Raw genomic sequence first — 20,234 nt, 5'->3', positions numbered from 1 at the left:
TTCCTTCTTTTTTTTTCATCTCATTGAGAAAATTCTTTTTCTCATTTCGCAAAAGAACTTTAATTTTTATTACGATTAGTGAGGTTGAAATGTGAAGAATTTCCATTATCCTCCCATTTCCTTATTCTACTTATATTCTGAACTTTCATCCCTTAAGCTCACAGACTCTCTCTCTGTGAAGCAGTATAAACTTTCTTTTTCAACTTCATAACTTTCGCAGTTTAAAATGGATATTGTAGTGAAACAAAAAAAAATGTTCAGCGTTTATATATCCAATAAAGCTTTTAAATCCGCCAAAGTTTTAAGAGATGATCAGGTCAAAAATACATTTTATTAACACTAAAATGTCCTCTGTTCCAGAATAAAGGGTATTTTGTACACAACTTTGAAGAAGATTTTCAACATAGAATTTTAAAAAGTACAAACTCTTACAAAAATTTATCAAAGATAAGAAAAAAATAGAAAAATTTTTATTCAATTTTTGTCTTTCTTTAAGAAATTAAAGTTAATCCATTTAAAGTCTAAACCAAACAGATCTATTATTTCTCTAACTATTAGTTAGGGCTTTTAAGGATAAACAAAAGCAAACGCATTAGGGAAAAATTTCAAAAAAAAATTAATGTAACTCTAAAAACTATTAAATTCATGAATAAAAATTTCCTTCAGGTCGGCGAGGAAGTCGGTGGAATGGTGATGGTGCGCTCAGCTGAGAACCGCCAGGGCGTTTGTCCGGTGAAGTATCTTCAGGAGGTGTGACAGCCAGAGCCTATTAAACCGGACCGGGACAAAAATGGAAACGAAAAATGTGATTCAAGCCGCAGGAAGGATAAAAATTCAAACTACGAGAGACACCAGCACACCGGAAGTCGCCGGAAGTGTGCTAATTGTCGCATGGAGCGCGACCGCGAAAAATGGGAGAGATTCCGTGAGAGTAAGCTCGAGGCGATGCGTCAGCACAAGTACAACGTTGAGCGACGGATGCGGTATGACTGCAACACAGACAAGCGATACTGGAGTCAGCGGCATGATAAATTGAAACGATACCCAAAGCAGGAAGCTCTAGATCCATCGTGGTACACGGACAACATCTACTCGAATCAGAGTGTGGATGAAGAGGAAGATTTTAGGGAGTTTGGAGGTGGTAGGAGGATGCGCAATGCCTACGGACGAAGAGACGTTAACGGAAATGACGATCGATTCACCTTTATGCCAATCAAACCAACAACACCAACGAGGTATGGAGAGTACAAATATCCAAAATCAAGCAGCTACTCCTTCGGAGCTGAATCGTATGAAGGTGGTAAGAGGCAACGAGCCATGGTGCCTAAGTCGCATTCCTTCAGTGTTGGTCAAACATCACCAAAATGCCATAGAGATGCTCAGAAGCGCGAAGACTTCCAATACCGACGACGAAACTATTCCTATGTCGAAGGTGCAGGATCATTCCCACCATCCTTCATGCGAATTTGCGATAGAGATGGGTGCGTCAATGAATCCTGCTTAGCCAAGGGGAATAATCCAATGAACATCAGGAATGATTTGCATCGCGTTGAGGATTCCGAAGATGATGACTTCCCACTTGGTATGTGGCGCTTGAAACGGCATCTGAGGGAAAAGGCTCTAGCTGCTAAGCAGGCACGAAGTAGACGGTACTACTACGGTGAAGAACTATCCCACAACGATGATAGCAGCGTCTATGAAGATGCTCAAGTGGACTGCAACGATAGACGACGTCGCAGCAGTTTTGTTGACGAAATGGAACAATTGATCTGCTGCGATAGACCAAAGGTAACGAAACGTTCCGTCTACGATGATGATGTCTACCCCATGTCCGACTACAGGTATGGAACGAAAACCAAGAGTATGCTCGAAGTTAAACCTCCCAGCAAGTACGATGATAGCTCATCTGGCTCTACAGACATCGAACTGGATGATTTTAATTTTGATTTTGAGAAATACTGGGAGGAGTTGGATAAATCTCCATCGCCCGAGGAGGATATCCAATTCAAGAACTCCAACATTGTAGGAAGGCCAAAGGTGAAGAATAGCAACGTGGAGAGGTATAACAATGGAAGTCTCGTTGAGGGTATACCAACGGCTGAGGAGTTGTTGCTGTATGAACCACCACCGCCAATTCTGAAAGCGCCATCAGCTTCACTCGATCCCCCGCAACCTGAGGGGTACATCAACAATCTCGGCTACAGCGAACCCTACGTTCCGGCATTCTATCCACCTCCAACGCCGGTGCACAAACTTCCGCAATTTACGCACAAAGTCTACCCTGAAATGCATCCTGCACACCACAAGTATACAAATTTCTACCCTCAAGAAGCCTACGTGCAGTCCCCACCACCTTCCAATGCCATCAGCCTAATTAACAACATCTTCTCAATCTACAAGCCAAGCAAGTACTCCCCACTGAACTGCCATACACAGCAAATAAAGCCTGAGCCTTGTAAGAAAATTCTCATGCCTAGTACGATTCGTCCACTTGGTGAGCATAGCTTCCTCACGTCCGTAAAGCGACCACTACTTGTGAAGCCAATGTCCACCCAAGAGCAGGCACAGTTTAAGATTATTCCCGAAAAGACTGGCCTGCGTATTTCACCTCTATATCGCTTTGACTTTGGTAGTGGTGCAAAGAAGAAGCTCAAATTGAAAAGTACAGCGCGGCCATTGCTCTTTCCACATTGACGCCATCTGAGCGGTCGTCTTGGGAACTTTGTACGCGTCCTTTTGGGTACTTAATTTCCGGAATCTCTCCCAAAAGCAAAATCATTGTGATTTAACGTGCGAACCTGTTGAGATTATAGCTTTGCCATGAACAATGCGGATTTCTCCACTCAAAGTGTTATTAGGATGATAAATTGAGTGCAGAAGAGCTGCGTGGGCGAAAAAAAATGCCCCACAAGACGTCCTGTCGAAGGAGACAGGATGCAAAAAGAAAAATGATAGTATTGTTGTTACTAAAAGAAAATTAATGATGTTACAGAAACCACTAATAGGACATAGTAAGAGCGTATTTTTACAATACAAAAAAATGACTAAAAGAGTTTATATATGGAAATGCATCTTCAGTATAATTAATGTAATGGATTCTTAAGGGAAGAAAAATCACATAAAAGCCCTCAATTTGCACTGCTAACAAGTCGACATTCAGCATGTCATAAGTTGATACCATAATAAGCTACATAAGATAAAAACATTAAAAAATTATAGCCATTAACGAAGATAAATTCTCTCACAAGAGAATTTCAGTAGACTAAAATTTTAAAGTCTCTTTAGGGGTTAGAGTGGCAGAGAGGAGGGGATAAAAAAGGTATATAAATTAAGGATAAATTTAATGTTATGGACATTGTATAAATGAAAACATAAAATGTGACATAATTACGCCCGAATCTTATGAGAACAAAAAAACATTTATAAAATATTTCTGAATCACGGAACCGTCCGTTTTGCACCATCACCTCCTGCCCCTAAATAGTTTTCAATTCCATCTCTAAAAAACCACTCTGTTCCAGAAAAAAAAAAGATTAACTAACATGACACGATATCGAGACACCTCATCTGAGTTTCGCCTCTTCGTTTTATCATTTTTTCTCTTCGTTTTTTTTTGTTTCTCCTCAAATGGGGTTGATGTGGGTGAAATGCTGATTTTCCTTTGAAGCTTTTCTTTGGGTTTTGTTAAAGAAAAACTCAATCCGTATTACCAAATAATTGTGTCCTAATTGGTTAATTAAATAACTTAGGTAAAGACAGTTAAAGTGAAAGCGTTTTAAGAAAAGAATTTCAGGAAATAATTTATTATGTTATGTACAGAGGTAACATTTAAGCTTTTCGTTTAATCTCTTTTTATTCATTTTATGATTTAGATCTATTTTAAAGATTTATTTCTAAACTTAATTTCTTTTTAAATCAGAAAATCGTTTAACCTGAATACAAAGATTCCTGGATAGAATTTATTTTTAAGTTTTTCTAATAGAATAATTTGAGAAAAATATAAATTCTTGAAATAGGAAGAAAAAATTGGAAGAGGGAAATAAACAATTTATATCTCTACACTAGTTTCGAATAAGAACGGAATATTAAGGAAGAAACCAGAAAGAAATGTAATAAAATTTATGGAGCAGAATATTGAATTTCCTGTCAACTACATATAAAAATTTATAGTCATGATACGAGCTTTTAAAAAAATCCCCTTTCAACATTTTTTTTTGCGTGATTGTTAGTTTCTTGAAGATCTCTGAATTTTCGGCTTAGACAAATAGTAGCTTAAATTTTAAAGCTTACGAATTAATGCTGAGCCTTGTAAAAAATTCATCTTAATACATAACAATCGTACTATAATTTAGTAGATTTTGACTGAGAAGATGGAAAAAAGATCTTTTCATGGATTAAACAAACATTGAAAGCTCCATAAAACGGCATTTCCCTCCTATCAACCACCCAAAAAGCTCGTTTAATTCTTTTGTTATATGCTTAAACTATACATACAGTGAACTTTCAGATAACAATGTTTGTATAATTTTAAATTCGTTTCAGATTCAGCATAAAAATTGCATAAAATACCAATATTATGAATCAAACTTTAATACAATTTTTCTAACAACATAAAGAGGAAAGATTTTGAATTATCTGTTCTATCAGAACAAAATCCTGTATTTTATTCAACAAACTTCAAAATCCCGTCATCTGAAACCTCACTGTGTACATACCTTTAGTTTGGAAAAGGCGAAAATTCCTTATTTTCAAATTACATTCATTTTATTGTCTTTTAGTGGACGAAAGAATTTTCATTAAACAACAACTTTCAGGCATTTTATCTATTTTCCCGGTGTACCATTTCCAGAATTTCAGAGTGGATAACAAAGAAAACAAGAAAATTTCGTATTTAGAACGTATCATTTTAGCCACAGACAACACACAAAAAACACATTTGGTGTTGGGTCCAAAAGAAAACCTTAATAGATATCGTAAAACTCTTGTAATATGTATAAAATTATGTGAATATGATAAAAAGAAAAAAATATTTGTACGAAGCTTCTCATTTCCCTGCACTTCCCCACCTCCCCGTTGTTACCACATATATGGGAAGGCGGGGAGTAGGAATAAGAAAACTGTCTGAATACTTTTATCGCTGATTTATGGCATTGGCGAGAAGTTTCAAGTGTGGTTAAACTTTTTTCGGAGGTTTTGCCATTTGGGAGATTTATGTTGCAAACTTACATTTGACAAACAAAATATACAATAGTTGTAGTTAAAACTTGCTGGATTTAATGTTTAAATGTGTGAGCGAGTGCTGAGCATTCCCACAGGACAATTTTACACGTGAACTTTTTGGGAGGGGAAAGTTTGGGCAGAAAAGAGCGCATTAGGACAGTTGTACATTATTTGAAGGGAAATCGATGGAAAAAAAGACCAAAAAAGAAACATTTTATTGATGAAAAAAAGTCTTAGGAAATTAAGGATTTGGATTTTCTCCGAGGCTGTCACTTTGTCTGCACTTTTCGAAAGAGAAAATTCTTCAACAAAATCCACTTTAGAGTCTTCTTAAATTATTACATCACGACGTCAAAGTTTGGAAATGATTTAAAATCAATTAAATTCTTCTGGAAGTTTTCTCTTTTTTTTTTAAATCTGCAGACAAAGCGTGGAGTTTAGGATATTTCTAAGGAAAAAAAAAAGATTTTACAAGGAATACCTTTAAAATGTGATTTGTGACATCAATGTAATTTACCAAAGTATAAATATTAAATATCACCATAATTAAAAGAAATAACCTTTACCAAAAAAAAACATCCTTTATATTTTTTGATTAGCTAACCTACATTAATTAAAAGAAAACAATTTTATCCAAATCGTCATTGAAAGTCAGTATGTGAGTGTGTAAATAAGAAATCCCCGAAAGAAATGAATAAATATAGTGGAGAAAATACATTAAATGTGGTTGAAGGTTAAAATAGAAAATAAAATTCAAAGAGAACCATAGAGCACACGCCTTTATAAAAATGTTATTAAATGATCATTGACTAGTGGTAATGTCCCATTTAAACGGAAAACATTAAATGCATTAACTAACGATAATATGACTACATAAAATGATTATTAAATTATACACACATTACATTATTATATACAATAAAATATTGTGAGTAAATTAACAGAGAGAATTATATAGTAAAAAAATAAATAAAAATAAAAAATATCATACACCACAATTTCCCATAAGAATAATGAGAAAAAAAAAGAAAATTCAAAGCATAAAAAAGGTTTATTGGGAAACAATGAAAGAAAATCATCGTAATGTAAATTATATTAAAAGAAAAAATACATAGAAAAGACATAAATGTTGATAACTAATTGTTAAATGCACCTGGAACAAAAACCATATACCTTTATTGTCTATATGTAATTATCCTACCAATGGTATTATTGAGGTAAATTTCTTTTAAAGGGAAAACAACTTTTCTTTTATACAACAAAACAAAAAACTGTACCAATTCAGTATTTTATACTGGAAATTAAGAGAATTTCAGAAGAAAAATATTTTAACAATTTTGTTGAGGTAATTTTATGCAGGACGAAAAGTTTTGTTTTCAATGCATTTAAAAAACTTAATTTTTGATAAGAATCTTTGTGAAATTTTATTTATTATCTCAGATATCACATAAAATAAATCGAAAGCTGTGGTAAACCTTGCAAAAAAATAAAGGAATAATCACTTTAAATGTCTTTTCTTTTTATCGAATTTAAAATTTCTTTGTAGTTGAATAAAGTTCTCTGGAGATCCCTTGAAAATATCTTTGTGGTCTTCGTTGGTCAAAATCTTAATAAAAAAAAACTCTTTGAAATAGAAATTCTTCTTTTTTGTTTTATTCTTTTCTTTTCTTACAATTTTACTTACCTGCATAAAAAAGTAATTTTTCAATCAAACAAAATCTTCAAACTTAAGAGAAAATAAAATCCCTCCATCTGGGACACAAACCACCGATGTAACGTAACATTTTGAGTTAAAAGACATCTTTCGTTTTATCTTAAAGCTTTTTTCAATTTATTGTTCTCTTTAATTTTCTTTTCGTAACAATAAAGCTCCTTAATATGTACACAATATTTTAATTAACACAAAAAAAACTTACTCGGCTTAGTCATTACGAATTTATCATCTATATCACATTTATTTTTAGTTAGTTATTATTTTTAGAGTTGCTAATTAAAAAAAGTAATTATAATGGAGAAAATTAGTTGTGGAATTGCGTCAATTGCGTCACCTAGTGTGCCTGACTTGGCGCCCCCCTCCTTCTTGCGGGGACGGGGTTTGAGATGGTTGTAACACCTAAACGGCCGTTGGAGCCGTGGCTGGGGTATTGCTTTCAGTTTGGGTCTCACTGCTGGTGGCTTTGAGGCCCGGGAAGAGGGTTGAATACGATGGTGGTGGCTCAATCTCGTCGTAATTTGGGGGTGTGACGTCGGATTGCGTGGAACCCGTGGCTGGACTATCCGTGAAAGATTCCCCCGTGTGCCCGTCCCCATTGGCCCCTGGTGTGGCAGGTTTTGTCTGACGACAGCAGCACTCTGCGAATTAGAATAGTATGGATGAGTAAATTTTGCAAATTATTTATAGAATACAGTCGTGAGATTTCAATTTGAAATGAAATTTTTCGCTAATTCTTTTTTTTTTGGAAAATTTCTTCAAGTCGGGAAATTTTGAAACAGGAAAAACCCATGAAAGTAATCAATTTTGGGACGTTAATTAACGGTTGAAATTTAAAATGTGAAACCAATAAAGGAAGAACTTACCCCACAGACCACAGATGAGAAGTGCTCCACCGCAGAGAAGCATTCCTAGCATGAGGTAACCCCACGGACCGTACCGCGAAAGGCCGCGCGTGAGACTCTTTCTCGTCCCAGAGGGTGCAAGTGTCGATTCGGGCGCCTCCGAAAATGGCGCAACAGTCGTTGAAGTGGATGTGAGATCCGGCGAAAAGAGTTCCCGGAACATTTGCATGGAAAAATGCTCCCAGAGATGCATTCGCGGCACCAATGGGGGTTTCTGGTTTCCTGAGCACAACTCTATACTCTCATCACTGTCGTACTCATTCCCAGACGGACAGTGCTGGATGCCGTCGCATGTGAGATCCTCACTGATGCAGAAGAGTGTCTCATGACCAACACGGAGGCATGGGTGCTTCCTCTCCTGCTTACACAGCTCACCCTTGCCGAAAGCTGTTAAGAGGAGGCGATAGCTGGGCATATTGCCACCATGTTGCCATACAATTCGCAGGCGTCCCTGTAGGAGGCGCACGGGTTCTTCAATACCGCCATTTGCTTCCAACTGACACGGATCGATGCGCCATGGCGGGATTCTTGGATCATTTGAGAAGAACTACAAATTAAAAGAGAAATTAAGAGTTATTTTATTAAAACAGTCAAATAAATTTAATATTTTAGTGAAAATAAAGTTAAATTGATATTAATTCAAATTAATTTCTATTCAGAAAATATAATTTTAAAATATCTAGTTAAGATTATTTTTTGTTACAAAATAAGCCCTAAATTGATATTGGGGAGATTAATTAGAAGTCCTTTAAGATGTTTTAGTACATACTTTTTTTTTAATTAAAAAGTAAAAAGCATACCTTTACATTAAGGAACAAAAAATTTTCTAAAAAATGGAAATACTGAATTTTAATTCTGCGACCAAAAAATCCTTGAAATTTTTGAAATATCAAAGAATTCTTGGACACAGAATAGGATCCAATATTTGTCTATTTAACGAAGATTCAGACAATATTTTTTTGTTTCAAATTCATGTTGAAATCCCATCCTGAAACTTTCAAATTATTGTATTTGACCATATCCCTTAAACATTAAAGTTCAAAATCAATTAAATTTAATTTCTGAAAGAATTATCTGCTATTCGAGTAAATGTCAAAATTTCAAAATTTTCCTGAAATTTAGAATTGGTTTTAGAAAAAAACCAGGTTTAATCCAACAATCTCTACAATGTATGCTTTACAAAGTAATGTCTTGCCTTTTAGGCTAATTGAAAAATATAGGTCAATCATCACAGCCAACAAAATCAAAGGAAAATCAAAAATAAATCTTGACCTAAGCCTCAAAGCAAGTTTTAAGGTCAGTGCTAGAGAAGTATCTAAGTCAAGGAAGTTTTATTCATCGAATAATTTATTTTTCTTCCCTGATTTATTTTCAGAACAACACACATTTTCTGCATACAAAAAGCGATGATTCTGGTAGAGCAACGCCCAAAAAGCTACTAAAGAGTTTTAATTCTGATGGCATTGAATTTCATTTAGACGAAAATGTTGGAAAAATATCCATTGTTTGATCTAAAATGAAATGAATTTGAGAAAATGAATATTTGAATTATTCAACGCATAGCATCTAATTGATTTTCTGTTCATTGTCAGGGTCGATACATAATAAATGAACCCAATTGGCAGTCTTTAGTTTGATTTAGACGCGCGGGGTGTCCATAAATCAGTAGCTTTTGCGGCGTATCAACTTTCGCACAGGCCCCAAATACGGGCACGGAGGTGTCATTAAAATGCGATCAAGAGAGTCAAACCTCTCCTGTATTGATGCTAATATGCAATGCAATACATAGCGGGTGGGGGTGGGACACCACCAAAACCGTATTAATATCCAATCTGCGGTGCGCATCTCATAAAAATTTAACGCAGTCTTTAATGCATTAAAAGCCCATTTTCACGTACTGAGAATCAATTTGTGAATATCAATGGATACTGCCGCATCAAATTGTTTAGCATTATTGGTAATTTAATCAAATCGTTGCGCTATATAATTTTGATGAATAAAGCAAATTAATTTGGAAAAAATGTCGTCTTGAATGTTCCTTGTTTTCCAACTTTTTTTTGGGGGAAAAATAAATCCATTGTGGGATTCAAGATAATTAAACCATTCACTAAAATAACAAAACATTAAACCTCAGCGATAATTTTACAAATTAAAATAGAGCTAGTAATTAAGACAAATTAATAGCATTTCGCAGACTATATAAAAAAACTAAAAAAAATTTTATAGAATTTGCAAATAAAAAAAATTAATTGTATTTCAGGAACAAATTAATGACCGTTAAGATTTTAGGAGGATGAAAAAAACTACTTACAATGGTTAATGGACACGATTCAGTCGTGGAATTTGTCGTGCGCATCTTTAGGCCACTGCTAAGATTCTTATTTGTGAAGGAGAACTTTTTCCCATTGGCGGGTCGATGGAGACGCACGAAGAACCCATGAGATTCTGGCGCCAGGAAGATCCTCTTGCACGACCCCCGAAACATGTGGGGCTTTAGCTCCAGCGTGAGGCTGGACTCCACCCCATCCTCCTGCAGTGATGTCTCCGGCAGCTCACTGCAGATGGACTCTGGCGTTGCTGGCGCTGATTCAACATCTACAAGACAAATATTTTGGGGGGATATTTGAATTAGGGTGCAATTTATCACGCAAAAACATGCTTTGGGGTGAGATTTAGGTCATCTTATGGAGCGCATTTAACGCAGAATCCGACGCACCCAGAAATCATACACAAAAACCATTTTATGCTCACAACATTGTTGATTTTTGTCCACCATTCTGTGCGGGGATTTATTTTATTTCTCAATGCGATACAAAACATAATTCCCACAGCATCATCTATTGAACTTTTTCGTGATTTTCAAGGTTCCACGTGTTGAATGAAAAAAACTACTCATTAATTGTTCTGTGATCGCATGCGATTGATCGTACAATACAAATTCTCATGGAATAAAAAACTTTGCTAAATTATAGGTATTTTATTTTAATGCGATAATGCGAATTTAATTGAAAGATTTAAAATATTTACAAAAATTTGTAAAAAGTAAAATTTCAATATATTTGCAGTTACGTTTCGGAGCAAATATTCATCCATACAAGTAAGACCGTTCTATAAAAGTTCCCCTTGGACTGCTTTCCCAAATTTTTATTTGCCAAAGATTTTGTTAAAGAAACCCTCTGTAAAGTATATAGTATCGTGTGCCCATTCCACGGTTCCTTCTCAGTGTACTTTAATGAATGACCAAAGCGACAGAGTGGAGTACAAGAAGCCAATTTAGGCGGCTCAAGAAGCGAGTCAATCGACTAAATGGCTCCATTGTCGTGTCACAAATTAGGATGGAAAATTCACTGAATTGCGCTTTATTCAGCGTGGGAGGCATGCCAATCACTCTGCTCTCAATTAATCTCTCTCCCTGGCGAATCCTATATAGTTTCCCAAATAGGCGCTTTTATGCTATATGTATGCATATGCCTCTATATATGCTGCAAAGCCCTCAATTTCAGCTGTTGTGCAACTTTTCGCGCACTTTTGTACCACTTGATAGCCTTGGGGACTGCCAAAAATGATTTTTTGGAGTGTTGGACCCTTCACAAGTTTATTATATGTATATGGACGCTCTATATAGGAAGCCAGTTGAACAAGATTCTCGTTGATGACTCACCGAATGAAGTACTTTTTCCTTTTGATATTCAAAATTAACAACGCGTGAACGTTAAACCGGTAAAGTGGATTAGCGCGTCTCTGTGAAAATAGCTTCAAATGAAAAATAAAAGACGATGCTTTTGCAGCACGACGAACAAATTGATCGCAATTGATACTCACTCAGCATATCTAATCGATTCTTTTATGCACAGAAAGTGTCAATTCCCATCATGTTTTGCGCGATCCACATAGGCAGCAAATTGAATTTAGTTATGGCTTCTAAAGTACACGTTTTGGCATTTAATTGCACTAAATGGACGGACACGCATGTCTGCCGCTGAGCCGTGCTATCATGCCAAATTGATAAGATGTCAATTGCGAGGTCAATTTGTAAATGACCCCGCGAGCATTTGACTTTAAGTTGCGCGCGCGCGCTCTCGTCCTCCATATACACTGTGGCGAGCAACTTTACATAAAAATTTTTATACTTTGAAAAGAGCAATGAGAGTGAGAGAAATTATTTAAGAGACACATAAATGGGAAAAATGTCTGGCTTTAGGAGCTGATCTTGCATGTAATATTTTATTGTGCAAGAATTGCGATAGTCAAGTCGTTCGATTTGTTATTTTTATCCGCGCAAAACAACATGGAAGACTTCTCTGTGTGGCACTATCTAGTTTCAAGTGGATATAATCCGCTAAAGGTGCAGTGTCGCGGGAGCAGGGTCAGGCATGTCTCCATACACACATACTTCTGCACTCAAGACGAAACCATAACTTAAATCACTAACCAGCTATATATTAAAGTAAAATGCCACACATTTTCCCAATTTTAAATTATCTCTGAATTTGTTTTAACTTCTTCGGTGAGCGGGGAAAATGTTATACAACATAATTTTTTTTCGCAAAAACGTGAATTTTTTAAATGTTTATTAATGTTTTTGAATAACTTTTACGGTTCTGGAGTTTAATTGATAAGACTTTTTGCATACTTTGCGTAATGATGGGACGTAATTGGACGAGCAACGGCTTTAATTTGTTTATCTACATGAAAAGTAGACGTAACGATTAATTTTTGGCTGGTTAAATTGTCTAAATATAAAATTAAAATAAAAATTAAGCAAAAACTGTTGAACTTGAAGAAATTGAGCAGTTAAGATATTCTTAAGATAATTCTAAGAATAGTCAGCGGCAATTTTTAATTACATCTGCCCAAAAATAAAAGAAAGAATTTAATTTTTAAATTTAAATTTAATTTTTAGCCTCATATTTTTTTAAAGTTCTACCAGTTTCTTTTAGTCGTTTCCAGAATATAGTTTGAATCAAAATTAGAACAATTTAAAAAAAATAATCAATTATCATGAAAAAAAACTCTGGTCCATGTTTCAGCAAGGACTATTTTTTTAATAAAAATCCTCGGGTTAAAAATTTAATTTAATTAATTTTTTTAATTGAGCCGGGACTCCAAAATTGGCGTCGATCCATTCTTCTTAAAACAAATTACCTAAGGAATATTTTTACCAATTTTTATGACCTTAACTTCAAAAATAAAAAGTTCCTTTAATTCACAGGTTGAATACACACTGCTATCTTTAAAATGCCCTCACGTTGAGTGCCCCAATAGTCCACGAATACTTCCACGCAATAAAGAATTCCTCTCATTCTAGAACAAGTTGAAGAGTTGTAGAAGATAAGACTCACATTAGAACATTCTACCTTATTTTTTTCTAATTAACCTGCACAGAGCTTTCAATGTACTTTCCCAACTCTAAAAGTTCTTCAATCAAAAGCCACACTTTACATACATTTCTTATGATTCATGACACATTCTCAAAGCACAGGTGCAGCGAATGCTATCACAGCAACTTTTTCTACAAAAGCTCTGTGTATTTTGCTTCTCCGTACTACCTTTGGGTGACACACCTCTTCATCATTGAGAAGTTCTTGAGATTTTCATTGTATTTAACTCGGGAAAAGTTGCAACAAACTCAGTGTAGCACATTTATGAGATTAAATGTGAGAACATCTCGCGTGAAGGTTCATGCCATGGGGACCTCTTAACTTTTTTTATTTCTCTCTTCTATTTTACGCGATTTGTCGCATGTAGAAACAAAAATATTATACCACTGTCTTATTTACATTCACAATTGACCGATAAATGAATGTCGAGCTGGAGGCAAAATAATTGCCTACTTGGGAGATGAATTTTCGAGTATGTACTCTCGTATCTTATGGGAAGTTATGTGTGCTGCTTCTATCGCGCTGTGTGAGACCCTTTCTTCCGCCACCCCGCATTGTGAGGCACTAATTGGAGCATGAAATTTACCAACTGACTTAGCATATACAAATTTTTATCACTAAATCGCGAGTTTTTCCACTCGAGCACAGGCATAGAGCGGAAAATGTGCTGCAATATCCCTTTCTGTGGCGCCTTGTGCTCCATTGATTTTTGAGACATTTTCATTTGGTTATGCTCAGCATTTTTTCGCATCAAAAGACGATTTTTTTTCGTCAGTGAATTTTCGGTTCTATCTGAGCTTTCATCAGGGATTAGAAAAATGAGAATTACATAGAATAGAACTTTTTATGTTCATCAGAAAATTGAAAGTTGTAATTATCCTTGACCTGAAGAAAGGTTCTAATTTGATGGAGGCCTAATCAATTTTCGCTTTATATGGAAAATTTACCCCAACCTTTGGGAAAGGTGAGTACATTAATATATAATTATATTATATTTCCTTTTCGGTGTGGGAATGCGGGAAGGCGTCAATGGGTTGGGACCAATATTGATTGAAGGGATGGAAGAATCAATTGGCTATTTTGGTGTCCAATACTATGTGTATTTATTTATTGATTACCCGATAAATGAAAATAGCGCGAATAAACAATCTGAGAGAACGAGTTCTCGCGCAATCTCTTGTGCCTTGTTTACGACATATTTAATTCAATTAATCACTTGCAATATTGCTTCCACATGACGTCGTCGATATGTGTTGTCTTCGGGGCTTTAATAGACAAATTAATGCTCACAATATTGTCTCCTTGTCTATACCAATCCCACTCCTCATCTCCCGCAGTTAGCAACATACACGAATAACACCTTGATTGCTCATTGAATGCGACTGAATAAATTGCATGCGACTCGTTGCACGTAGGCAAAGTTGCACAAATAAATGAATATTGTACATTCCGAAAATTCTTTCATTGTCCATGACCTCCAAGAAGAAAAAAAACAACAACAACATAAACTGCTGATGAGCAAAGCAGGAGAAACCTCAATGTTGGCCAGCAAACTCTCAGCCCACGCGGAGATTTGACTTCTCCGCATGGGCTAATAAATATTCCTTTGGAAGATCATTGGTCAAGGCAAATCAATCAGAGTTAGAAATTTTATATTAGATCGATCCAAAAATAGCCATTTACATTATAGAATAGAACCAAATGTACACAAATGCTATAAATTACATTCTTAGTTCAAATATTGATATCACTCTGTTTACCACAATGTGATAACATTGCATGGAATTTATTTTGAGCGAAGCATAAAACTTTCTTTGTGTGTGCTTTGCATTAGAACTTGTTTACCAACTTATTTACACACTGAAAAAAAAAGATTTTTTCCAGTAAATAATTACAAATTAATTCTCTGTAAAATATTAGAAAAAAAATTATAGGCTTTGAGCTTTTTTTCTCTTCTTTTATTAAATCTTGGAATAAAAACTTATATATGCCCAACTTCCTTAATAATTCAATGTTCAGAGTGTCGGCTAATTTATTTTTTATTGCCCTGTTAATTGACTTGGCAAAAAAAATCGAGACAATTCTCAGGTAAATCATATGTTGTCATTACTTTTTATAATTCCTCATTATCTCGCCATTGTTTCTGCAAAATTGAACATTTAGCCTCTCCTTGGATTCCACTCCAAACAATGTTTATTTGTTTCTGTATTTCCAACATGTTTACATACGAGTAATACAACATTCCCCCCTCCCTCGTCTCAGCCCCTCTGGTGTGGCAATTCTTTAATTAAATTTCTTGATTATTTTTAAAACAAATGAACCTAAAAAAATACATTTATTCTAAGAGCGGTTTACATATCACACATTTATGTTTACAAACTTGTAATTTTGCGACAATGTGCGCGGCTGAACACGGCTTATCATCATCATTAAGACGAACATCGTTGGATGACTTTCCCGTGTCTTTAAAAGGAACTTGCGGTGTGTAATAAATTTTTTGGATTTTTGGCAATTGCTCTGCGTGATTTTTGCATGATTCACAAATGGATTTTCTTTCTTTTGAAGTGAAAGAAATTAAATTAAATAAGAAAAATTACGTGGGAACAGATATGAGAAAATCCCAAGCTACGTGTTTACTCAAACGATAAAACTTGAGATGAGAAAAATATCATGGAATTTGCATGCGTCGTATGGAGTTTTCTTTCACAAAAAAAATATCTGGAAGCTTCGTGTAAATCTCTAAGAAATGTGTGGCGAATGATTTCTTGGTCCACACCGGCAAATATGACGCAATTAAAACGAGTTTTCCATGTTGTTTACTCCAATACCCAATCCATAGCGCCATGCTCTAGGGCTCGAATCAATCATATATCGCGAAAGCTCCTCTCGAGAGCTTTTCCACTTAATCATTTGGTGCGCGATGGAGCCTCCAAAAGCATTAATGGTATTGTCTTTCAGTCAATATTTGAGTCATGTCTTTTTTGTCCTCACCACAGATGGTCTGGTTGTCCTCTGTGGACCAGCTAGACAGCTCATGGAGAGCTCATTTGCTGGAATTAGCAGAATTTTGTCTTTGCCAATGAGTCACAACTACTTAGCTGAAAATATATTTTTTTGTCTTCTTGCGCGTGCGATTCATCCTCTCTATACCGGATGCAGCTTAACCAAAAAAATAATAATTTAACCATTAGAAAAGCATTATGCTAAAGATGTTGAGATAAACTCTAGTGAAAAAAATATGCAATCATGCAGAGCCCATGTGCGTTGGTCGGCCCAATGCCAAGTGCATTTCAGTGTGGTGACAATATCTCACATCTTCAGGTAGATTTCCCGCTGTGTGTAAATTTACTTTTTCATTGCACCACACAAATGACAAATTTCACGACAAAACGCCTCAAACAACCTTCCTCTCTAGCACTCGAGTGGGTTTGATTATATTCACGATGATGATGCTATTTATACCACTCCAAACGACATTTCTCTGTCCAATCATACACCTAATATAGAAATTGAGGAAGTGAATGGCTATATGTACAACACATTATAAAAGATTTCTATACGAGCTAACCCCCAGCATGCAGAAAAGAATCCCAAAGCTATGATGGCGTGTGCAAAAGAGCTCCAGATTCGCGATTGCATATTGACGTGGAAAGTTGTGAGACAGAGCGCGGTGTGAGCAGCACACACAAAAAAAAGGCATCGCGAGTTTCCAGTTACAATCCAATCCATGGCTATTTTTAGCACCCATCTCTTCGCATCTGCGATGTGAAAGAAAATCAGCCAACTCGAGAGTCATGCAGGTCTCTAGCGGAATACACAAGAGTGCCAAAAGGTTATTCACCTGCCTGCCTCAGTTGCACCCTTTCATCAAGCACACCGCAAAACATCTTGCTTCCACACTTTATTACGCCTATTTTGTACACGTACTGAACTCAACGTCTTCGCAGTATTTTCTTGGAATTTCATTTTTAGTATGAAAAGATTTTTTTAGGGAAAATTTATTGGATCAAAATGGTTTTGAATTAGAAAGAATAACTTATTAAAGATTATTAGTATTTTTCTTGGTATTTTTAGAGGTTTTAAAATTAATTACAATTTTTCATTTTATTCACAAAGAAAATCATCGATATTTTCACAATATACTTATGGAAACTTGGAAGAGTCATTTTACGGTTAAAAGTGAAAGAAACTTTAATTTATTTTATCTTACAATAGAAAATAAATAAAATAAAAAAAAACTTTGATTAATAAACTCTCAGTCCCCTTAATCAGACAATACCATTGAATTTTATAAAGTAAACCACAAAATATCCGATGAAAATTTTCTATTTTCCCACCTAAGGCCATCAAACCAGATTACAATGAACGTTTTCCATTCATTCACCCAAGAACTCGATAGATCTGATGAATACAAACAATTTGCTACAAATAATTATCCTTCCTCTAAAATCTATTTTAATCTTGATTTCAATGAGTATTAAATGACTAAAAGGTAGTCAACCCTGGTGCTATAATTTACACATATCAGAGCTTCTTAAATCAAAGCTCACTCAGAGCTTTTGAAAAATAATGAATAGTGCAGCATCCTTTTACTTTAATATCTCTCTGAAATCTTGCACACCGATGGTAGATATAATTTAAATATAATTACACCAACCGCACTCATTAATTAGCAACATTGACAATCTCTGCAATATCTCTTTGTATACCCCATTCGACACGATTCAGCTGCAACCTCCAAAGCTGGGAGCGTACAGAAGAATTTTCTACGCCCATTTTACCGTCACATACGAAGCTTGTTTGCCTAACTCCTCAAATCGCGAGTGACTAATCTGTTGCAACCATGCGGCAATTTAATACATTTAATGAGAAAAATCAACTTTTCGACTATTTTTGGTGTGTGGAAATTCTACGACCATCTGCGATGCATTCCCTCCTGATGTGACCTTTAAGGGGGGAAAAGTGGATTTTTTTCGGTATGGGCAACTTACGTGAATGAATGGACGCACAGTAAGTCAATTGGAGAGTCAATGTGAATATAGACCAGTGCACGACCAACATTCTCTTGGTGGTTTCTGTGTCATTTATATTTTCATTGCTGGAATTGCTGCACTTTTTTTGTTAAAGGTTTTTTCGTCCACAACACAGATCACAATCTTTTTTAATTCACTTTTTCCTCAACCACCTTTCTTTGTAATGTTAACAGCTAAGACGTTACACGTTTTGATCTTCCTCCTCTTAGACACTCGTCAGCAACACTGCAAAAATATTCCCCAGGAATTGCTATTTGACAACCACTGTGTGCCTCTAGCTGAACACATGGGCAATAGTGTACCGTGAAAATCAAATATTTGCTGTAGTTCTTCACTTTGTTAGGTGAAAAAAAAATAGTCTTGCGAGATAAAACCCACGAGGCGTTGTCAATCGCCACTCAATTCTTTGCACACATATGTAGGAAAAATATGAGCTATATGGAAAAAAAGCACACAGGCACAGTTTTGGGTGTTATGGACTTCGCGAAAGTTGTACCTTTTGTGAGTAAAAAAAATCGTTTGTATGCAAATCAATTTTTTGGTGCGAAAACAGCTCAGGAGATGGTGCACAGAAAAGCGCGAAAAGACGAAGAAATTAATTTTTTTCTTTTTGGAACTACACTCAATTTCCGATGAGACTCAATTCCGTGAGACGCCACGGCGGCCACTCGGGCGAGAACGCTGAAACTGACTGACCCGCTGGAGTGCCTCACTCTCTCGCATCGTCTCCAGCAATCCGGCTCCCCACAAGTCTCTCCCGCTCCTCTGTCGCCTCATTGCCCCCCGAATAGCTCTTGGGTGTCGTCAAGAGGTGAAATTTTGCGAAAGTTTCATCCAAAGTTTCCGAAATTGAATTTTTTTTCTTTTGATAGTTTTTCCTTTATTTCTTATCTTTTAATAAAGTTTTTTAATGTTGAAGTCTTAAAGAAAAATTATTACTTAATTTCTTATCCAAAGATACAAATTTTTATTATTTTATAGGTATCATTTTGAAAGGAAAAATTATAATTATATTCAAGTAGATAGTGCATGATAAAAATGTTTCCTCAAAAGAAATTCACACCCATATAAGCTTGAATAAGCTCCTTTTAAAGGTAGTCTCTACTATATATTTTGTGCATAAAATCCTTTTTTGTAGTTCTAATGATTAATTAGTTGATGTTCCTTCGATCTATTTACATTCTTAGGTAAGTTCTAGTTCTTTTTTTTCGAATTATGAGTTTTAAGTCATCGAATTATGCACATAATCCGGTAATAGAAAGGACACTATGCACAAAACTCTTTATAATTTTGAACAAAAGAATTTCAATTCAAAATCAAACAAAAAACAAATTTAATTAGTAAAAATTTGGAAGGAATTAAGTTAAATTAACTCAAGCAAAAGTTTTTTCAGAAAAAAGAAAAAAATCCTAAACGTTCTTTTTTTAATTATTTGAAATTATATCACTTCTTGCAACATTTTCACGATGGAGACGATAGAGCATTAAAATTAAAAAAAATTATTCCTTGTTTCAGAGACATCATAGACTTCTTTTTGATTCTTTAGAATTCCCTCCCAAAATTTCCATTGTGGAAAATTTCACGAAAACTTGCTTCCTCTCTTCTTTATTCTCTATTCAGCGAATCACTATTCTCTTTCCCGCGCCAGCGATGCTAACATGCGGAAAGTTTTTTTTCGCATCCACAAACACCCCAGACTTTCGGCTCGATTTTGGCCACGGAGTCGCATCTCGCAAATTGGCATCTCCGCTGAAAACTACCATAGACGGTTGATGTTAGTCTCCACAGTGCTGCCAAACTATTGCTCTATCGTGGTAAATGGTACGCGCGATGGACATGGGTGACGACTGTCTACGCGATGACGCGCACGGCGTGGAGGTTTAATGAAAAATTCTCGAAATTCTTGCACAAAATGCTGATATGGGGAATGCTAAATAATGGTGTAATATATGAAAGTTCATTGAGAACACGCAGAAATGTGGAG

The 20,234-nt window shown here is 35.5% G+C and overlaps 3 protein-coding genes across 3 annotated transcripts in view; 2 read left to right on the top strand and 1 right to left on the bottom strand.

The window, feature by feature from the left end:
- LOC129792688 (ARL14 effector protein-like) overlaps positions 1–20,234 on the top strand; it is a 693,823-nt gene that overhangs the window by 371,821 nt on the left and 301,768 nt on the right. The gene's annotated exons all lie outside the window — the stretch shown is intronic.
- Positions 763–6,728, top strand: LOC129792639 (uncharacterized). Its single transcript, XM_055831930.1, has one exon. It carries the CDS (start codon positions 892–894, stop codon positions 2,692–2,694), a length of 1,803 nt encoding a protein of 600 aa, XP_055687905.1. The 5' UTR covers positions 763–891; the 3' UTR covers positions 2,695–6,728.
- On the bottom strand, positions 7,023–19,020 carry LOC129792653 (uncharacterized). The gene is made up of 4 exons (XM_055831949.1): positions 18,209–19,020; positions 10,148–10,431; positions 7,798–8,383; positions 7,023–7,572 (listed from the first exon to the last, which is right to left on the bottom strand). Exons 1-4 carry the CDS (start codon positions 18,276–18,278, stop codon positions 7,334–7,336), a joined length of 1,179 nt encoding a protein of 392 aa, XP_055687924.1. The 5' UTR covers positions 18,279–19,020; the 3' UTR covers positions 7,023–7,333.

Source organism: Lutzomyia longipalpis, chromosome 3, assembly GCF_024334085.1.
Source record: "Lutzomyia longipalpis isolate SR_M1_2022 chromosome 3, ASM2433408v1".
NCBI lineage: Eukaryota > Metazoa > Arthropoda > Insecta > Diptera > Psychodidae > Lutzomyia > Lutzomyia longipalpis.
This window is presented reverse-complemented; position numbering and strand designations above follow the sequence as displayed.

What these genes read in the sequence shown, in the direction of transcription:
- LOC129792639 (XM_055831930.1), top strand. Translation starts at nt 892, where the DNA reads ATGGAGCGCGACCGCGAAAAATGGGAGAGATTCCGTGAGAGTAAGCTC.
- LOC129792653 (XM_055831949.1), bottom strand. Translation starts at nt 18,278, where the DNA reads ATGTTGGTCGTGCACTGGTCTATATTCACATTGACTCTCCAATTGACT. An exon ending in CTGTGCGTCCATTCATTCAC is followed by an intron (nt 10,432 to 18,208) that starts GTAAGTTGCCCA and finishes TTTGTCTTGTAG; the next exon opens with ATGTTGAATCAGCGCCAGCA. An exon ending in TCTCATCTGTGGTCTGTGGG is followed by an intron (nt 7,573 to 7,797) that starts GTAAGTTCTTCC and finishes TCTAATTCGCAG; the next exon opens with AGTGCTGCTGTCGTCAGACA.